At 38.5% G+C, this 6,714-nt stretch overlaps 1 protein-coding gene across 1 annotated transcript; it reads right to left on the reverse strand.

Annotated features, from left to right (window-relative positions):
- Nucleotides 1-299: 299 nt before the first annotated feature.
- Nucleotides 300-4,141, reverse strand: LOC149283574 (kelch repeat and BTB domain-containing protein 2-like). The gene is made up of 3 exons (XM_089497381.1): nucleotides 3,972-4,141; nucleotides 2,544-2,709; nucleotides 300-1,832 (listed from the first exon to the last, which is right to left on the reverse strand). Exons 1-3 carry the CDS (start codon nucleotides 4,139-4,141, stop codon nucleotides 300-302), a joined length of 1,869 nt encoding a protein of 622 aa, XP_089353507.1.
- Nucleotides 4,142-6,714: the final 2,573 nt, after the last annotated feature.

A 6,714-nucleotide genomic window follows, 5' to 3' on the forward strand; every position in this document is an offset into this window, starting at 1 on the left:
TTGGTGAACATAATGCTAAGGCTGGTGCCTGTGAGAATTTTATATATATACACACACACACACATCGATGAGGAGAGTTTTTGCTTTTCTCTTTCCATTAGCTTTTCAAAATTTTCTGATAATGGAAGCATATCCCCCTATAAATGCATTAAAGGCTACAAATATGATACGTAGGGCGTAAAAACAAGGTCGAAAAGTAAGCGGTGCAAACTTATTTTCACGGCCCATATCCTTAACAGTATAAAGAACTTGCATTGAGGAACGTAGATCCATGCAAACAGTCTCCGGCATCTAGCCAGCTATACAGAGGGCAACGTAACCATGTCTCCATCAAGTTCAAACTCATCAGCCCCATCCGGTGAGAAAAGATGTGTTGGTGGTTTCCACGGGGACACTTCAAGGCATGAAGGGTACAGCTTGCCTACAGTGCATCGAAACTCTTTGCCTAAATCCCAAAGGACACGCTCTGAAATCTGCTGACGCAAAAACCACTGATCGAGGTCCATGTCATACTGATAGATTGCATACTTGGCTTTTTCATGCATGTGACTTTCTCGGATAAATACACACAAGGAATTGGATACAACAACTGCTCGAACGCAGGGATCAGAGTAACGCTTGGCGGGAATGTTAGCTGCTGTGTACCATTCATTTTTATTCACATCATATACTTCAACAGTTATGGAAGAGCCATCCACAGTGTTAGAGTGGTGCCTTATTCCAGAACTGCCACCAGTATGCAGACCTCCGAGGTAGAAGATTTTGTCTTCAAAGGCAGCGGCTGATGCAAAGCATCTACTGGTTTGCCTCATAGCCATTTCCACCCAGATACCAGACCTTGGAATGTAACAGTATGTCAAATTGTGCGCCATTACATAAATGCAATCATGGACCACAACAGCAGCATTCCACTGCCATGCGCATGGGAGAGGGCTCACCATCGTCCACTCATCTCTCTCGCAATCATATCTTTCCACAGTTCTTCGATTTGGCTCTCCTCCAACACTATCTCCTCCTATTGCATAGATGTATCCATCACACCACACTAATGAAGGTTTTGTACGGACAGACAACATAGGGGTCTTTGGAATCCAGGTATTTTGCTGGGCATCAAACCAGAAAAAAAAATTCACAGTCCTGAAAGCAGCCTGAAGTTTATTTGGCTTGCTGTGATTGCTTTTAGGAGTTTTTAGAGGGACTTGTCCACCAGCTATAAAAATATCATTGTCAGGAGTCACTACGGCCCCAACTTTGTGTAGCTCAGAAGGAGGATTACTAAGCTTGTAAACTTTCTCTGCTTGGGGACTGTAACAAATTGAGGAGAAATAATTAGGATTTTCTGAAGAAGCTTCGATTATAATGATCATCTCCTCTTTAGTCATGCCAAGTCTTGGCTTAAAAAATCTTGGCATAGATTTGTAGAGTCCCTGCACCACCACCGATTTATCATTTGGTGGCAGACCTTGAAACCATTCCCGTTGTATCACCTCAGACAAAGCATCAATACGAAGGTGGCTGAGAACAGTGGACAAATACTGCGAGCGTGACACGGTGTTATAGTCTAGCCAGGACATTGCGGCTTCTCTTACGGTCTCTTCTTTCTCCACATTCAGATTGTCGCTGCTTACAAGGTCAATTAAAAGCTCACTGGACAGTTGCATGAAAGCATCCTGATGGTAGACAGTTGCAAATTTGTGCTCCACCATTCTTTTGGCGCTCTGCTTTAGCTCTTCACAGCTAAACATGTCGGCAAAACTCAGCAGACGTACACAGTTTTTGGCATTGATTTTTTTAATTAGATATTCTCTACACAGCTGCAGCACATCATCTACCTGCAATTAAAAAATATATATATATTCTTACTGCAAATTCCCAAATACTGCACACAGGTACAACTACAGCAATATAAAACTGAATTCCATTTAGTAAAAAAAAAAATTATAAAAAACAGTAACATGCAAATGGAGTAGCATTTTAATAATTTCCAGGTGGCTCCATGTTAAAGACATTAACTCAGGTAACAGTTCTGGGTGTCTATGCAGACACTGGATTTATGTGCACAGACACAGAATTTTCCCCTTTTGCTAGGTTCTACACCAAATTATGAGCTTTCCCTGCATGATGCATAGTATAAGATGTGAGATAATGTCATCAAGAACTATTGCACACCATCATAGCCATTTGATGGGAGAATACTCCTGCGTCATCAATTTACCAATCAAATAGGTTAGCACGAAATAAAAAAAAAAAACAAATGCACAAGATTTAATTTCAATTGCACCTACACATCTAGCAAGCTATGCTAAAGCATTTGTGACAGATGTGTATGGGGTATAACATTAAAATTACAAAATTGCAATAGAGTTGCATGTAAGTGGTCTCTCTGGCATGATTCATCTTAGAATTCAGCTTAAACAGACATTAAAGTTTATGCACTTTTGTAAGGTCTCAAGTACTATTATTCCCAAACATCAAATTGAGGGTTGTTTGTGTCGACAGCGTGTGTATTAAATGAAAAATACAATTCTGTTTTACATATTTACCTGTAAAAAGCATGCAGTCTCGTACAGCTGTTCTACAGTGCTCTCATTTATTGCCAAATTACCCGTGTATGCATATGTTATTATGATTTGCAAAGACGCAGCATCCACATTTCTTAAACGTACATGTGTCTGTTTACTTTCACTCAGTCCACTCATAAACATTGCCCTGGGAATAAAAAAAGGGAAAAAATTGGAAAACTGGGCAACAGTGTTAATCTAGACTTTAAAAAGTAAACATGTATCACTTTAACTCAAAAACCTGCAATGACAGTAAACCCATACAAACAGGCCATAGGTGCTATACTGACGGCGTATTGGAAGTGAATACGGATATATACACACCATAATGCGCATACATTATAGGCAGGTGTGAAAAAAACGAAGAAAGAAAGCCTCATTCCTATTCTCAAAAGATAGAGGGGTGTGTTAGTCAATGTCTATGTAACTCTGTTAAAACATGAGGCAGCCTGAATATTCTTAAAAATAGGAACAGACATATTTAAAAATTCAGGACCATACTGTTGGCCCCATGTTACAAATAGATAGAGTTTCACAATATAACGCTTAAATTATTACAGATTAATAAAAGTGTCATTTGTTTGAAATACACCCTAAGGCAACACTGATGTAATCAGGATTTATTGCAACCCCCTACACAACTAAACCATTTTTACAGCTGCAATGTTCTTACGACTGTCTGTTATCTTAGTGAGCGAAAAGTCGAAGCACCGCAGATTAAGTCTATTTCCTGTGCAAGCACAAATGTTCGTGTCATCATGACTGCCCAAAACGTTCAGATTTTCTGTGATCCATGAAATAGGACTGTCATAGTCGTGTTTGTTCAATTATGTGAAATCTCTGCAGTTTTGAGCTTTGAGGTGAAAATGTACAGTTTGCCACTTAAAAAATACTTCTGGCTGAAGGCTGGACAAATCTGGGTAGCAGCCAGGAGCCAGGACTTTTAGGAGCTGGATCTATAGATTTAGGAGCCATGCAACCAGGCGTCTAGGATCTGTTAAGTATAACTAGACCGATTATCACTCTTTCATTTATGTGGCTGGTGCAAAAATGTGCTTTATGGATCTGCTTGCAGGTTATCCACGAATACGGAAGTGTGAATTATTCTTTTCACGTCTCGAGATGTCTTAAAAACCTTTTACATGCATAAATAGTGAACGTCTTAAAAATCAATGGTCTTTTTTATTATTATTATTATTAACAAAAAGTTCCGTTTAGAACTTGTATGACACTTGTATGTCTACATAAGGCCTATGTGTAGCAAATTGATTTATGAGTAAAAGGTATTTCACAGAAAACACAAACACACCTTTTACACACACGTTTTTCTTATCTAAAACCTAGCACTGTAGAGTTACACACGTTTTCGATAAATCTGGCACATGCAAACATTTGACATTTTCCACCCACCTGAAATAAGAGCTGCATGTTGCGAGAACCATTTTGTGACATGGAAATTCAGTGCCCTCAACAATTAATACTATGTCTGTTAGTAGCTGCTGTTCATAGAACAGTTTCAGCTGCTCCAGTAATGAAACCGCATATTCAGTATTGATCTGCCTTTCGTCCTGGGTGGACATGATTGCATTCCATTAATATTTTCTGGGTCCAAAAACAAAATGCACACTGTACATGAAAAAGATATTCAGTGAAATCGAGGCTTAGGTTACACACACAAAAAAAAATCCTGATAGCAGCTACTTAAAGTGAGTGAAGCACCTTAAAACATCAATGCAACGAAGTGCTTCAGATGTCATGATTTTATGATTGCTGTAGACCCCAAAAAATATTTTATTTTTTTTTAAATCCAGTGCCAGTTTTCGCAGAAACGTTAGAAAGAGGTGACTCCCGCAAACAGACTTGATGGAATCATAACTGCAGTTTGAATTGCCTAAAAAAAAAAAAAAAAAAAAAAAAGAGGAAATACAGGTAGAAAGTCAGTAAAATAACATAGTATCTGGTAAATTGTATGTCATTCTGCGCATAAACCAGTGAACTTAGATATATACATCAGACCTTGGTTGGTTTCATTTCAAGCCTGCAACAAGTAGGATTAATATATCGATTTGTTTGTTTTGACTTGATAGCTATCGCTGAATGTTACAAAGTTATTCGTAGTAAATCTGGAAGATAAGTACTTTAACATTTTTCAGTGTACAACATGGTTTTAGATTTTCCACACAAAACAAAAACAAACAATTAAGGGACAACATACACCAACAAAAATGTGTTCCCTGAATGCATACTGACAGATGATTCACTTTTTGAGTGCTGTGAAAACGGTCAGTTATATTTAGTGATAAACTTTATTGATCATAAGAAGACCTTGTTACCAGATGTTTGAAGAAAAAAAAAAAAAGAAAAAAAAAAAAAAAGGCATTTAACCTTATAACCAACATTTTTTATGTAACCCACAAGGTTATTTACTGCATTACGTTGGAGCACAACAGAAATACTACTACAGGCTGACACAGCCTTGTGCTCTCAGTCTCTAGTACAAACCTACTACAAATAACACGTTATGAAAACTGGAACATGTACAAAAAAAAGCAATATATTACAAAATTATCTTTGAAACCATATAATAATAAAATGGCCAGGTGCGGACATATGTTAAATTAACGGCTCACGCTGCTGAATAGGACTCTGGCAGCTCATTAGAGATCAAAGAAGTTTGTGCATTATCTAAGTAAATTGTTACACGTTACCTTGGTCTTTGGTATATGACCAAAGGCTTTTAAAAAGGTATGAAAGAGGCACACATTTTGCTTTAGTATAGCATTTTCTGCAGACCATGTTGAATTAAAACATAGGGTAGGGTCACTGGATCTTATCTGACCTTTAATTACACTGAAAACGGTTACCACCAACACACTCCTGATGTGATGACATGTGTGGAATATTATCAGTGTCTAAGGTGTCATACATACGCTGTTGCGATGGTAACACAACCCTGCAAGAATTTGCTTATCCAAAAGTATCCCTTGCCAAGTGGACAGGAATAAGTATTGGTAATAGTCTTTGAATGGAATATAAAACAAAGAAAAAAAAAAAAAAAAAGGAATTTAAGTCAAATTTGCAAAGGCATTGTGACCCAAGGTACTCAGAGATGGCTCCAGCCTGGCTGCCAAACAGGCAGGAACTCCATTGTTAAACTAATTCCATTAACAGGATGGCTACCAGGGGGATATTCAGTAGCTAAAGGGGATTAAAGGTTGGGTTGTCTACCTGTTTATCAATGTTAATTTATGTTAATGAAGTTCTGTGGCTGTTCATTCCTGCTGTACTTAGTTCAAGGTAGTTGTGTCTACTTATTGGGTACACATAGCAGGGTTCCAAGGTGTGCATGCTGGCTGGTGCTGGAAGTGATTCCGGGGACAACAGGAGGATACATGTGGGTGATCTCTGGGAGTTACTACAGCTCTCTTGGTGAACCCGTTACAGGCATGTTCAAGACTAATGGGCAAGGTGGAGTCTAGGGGGAAATCAAGAGGACGGTATAATGTTCCATAAGAGCCTCACCAACAAGGAGTATCTTATTGGGCATTTTTTTTTCTTTAAAACAAAGCAAAAAAAAAAAGATCACCTTGACTGGGTGTATGGATTCTAGGAAGTTCTGCATAAATTGTTGGTGCTATTTAGATGAAAAGATAATTAACAATACCGTCAAAACCTCTGCTGTCAGTGTTTGCCACAGGCTTTGGCTGCATGAAGTATGCACGCTGGGGGTCTTGTTATAGACTCCCTTCCCTTTAAATTTCACGCAAGCTCACACTCGAGCTAGCTGTTTGCGAACACACAACTCAAATGCACTGGTAAACAAGTGCATGCAGCCAAATGTATTTCCTGCAAACCAAAATGCTGGGCGATGCGGCATGAGTGCAATTTTCACAGAGAATCTCTTCACTTATACACAGAGAAAGTAAGCAATGTTAATAAAAGGTAGCCACTGCGTTATCATATGCATCACGATGACTGGAGTGTCCTTATAAAGGCATATGGGACTTTAGGTGAAGTCGCTCTCTAGTAATGCTATACGGGGAAAAGCGGCAAAGAACAAAAAGTGTTATTCTTATTTAGCTGCAGAAGCACCCAATCTTTAAATGATAAAATATATGTTGCACAAACATCACCCAATCTAGCCCATCTTCAT

This window comes from Sceloporus occidentalis, unplaced genomic scaffold (assembly GCF_023333645.1).
Source record: "Sceloporus occidentalis isolate IW3139 unplaced genomic scaffold, rSceOcc1.0.p SCAF_102, whole genome shotgun sequence".
NCBI lineage: Eukaryota > Metazoa > Chordata > Lepidosauria > Squamata > Phrynosomatidae > Sceloporus > Sceloporus occidentalis.

Coding starts and splice junctions, on each gene's coding strand:
- LOC149283574 (XM_089497381.1), bottom strand. CDS start 4,141: ATGTCCACCCAGGACGAAAGGCAGATCAATACTGAATATGCGGTTTCA. Junction 2,710..3,971: donor ACATGCAGCTCTTATTTCAG/GTGGGTGGAAAA, acceptor TTTTATTCCCAG/GGCAATGTTTATGAGTGGAC. Junction 1,833..2,543: donor AGACTGCATGCTTTTTACAG/GTAAATATGTAA, acceptor TTTTAATTGCAG/GTAGATGATGTGCTGCAGCT.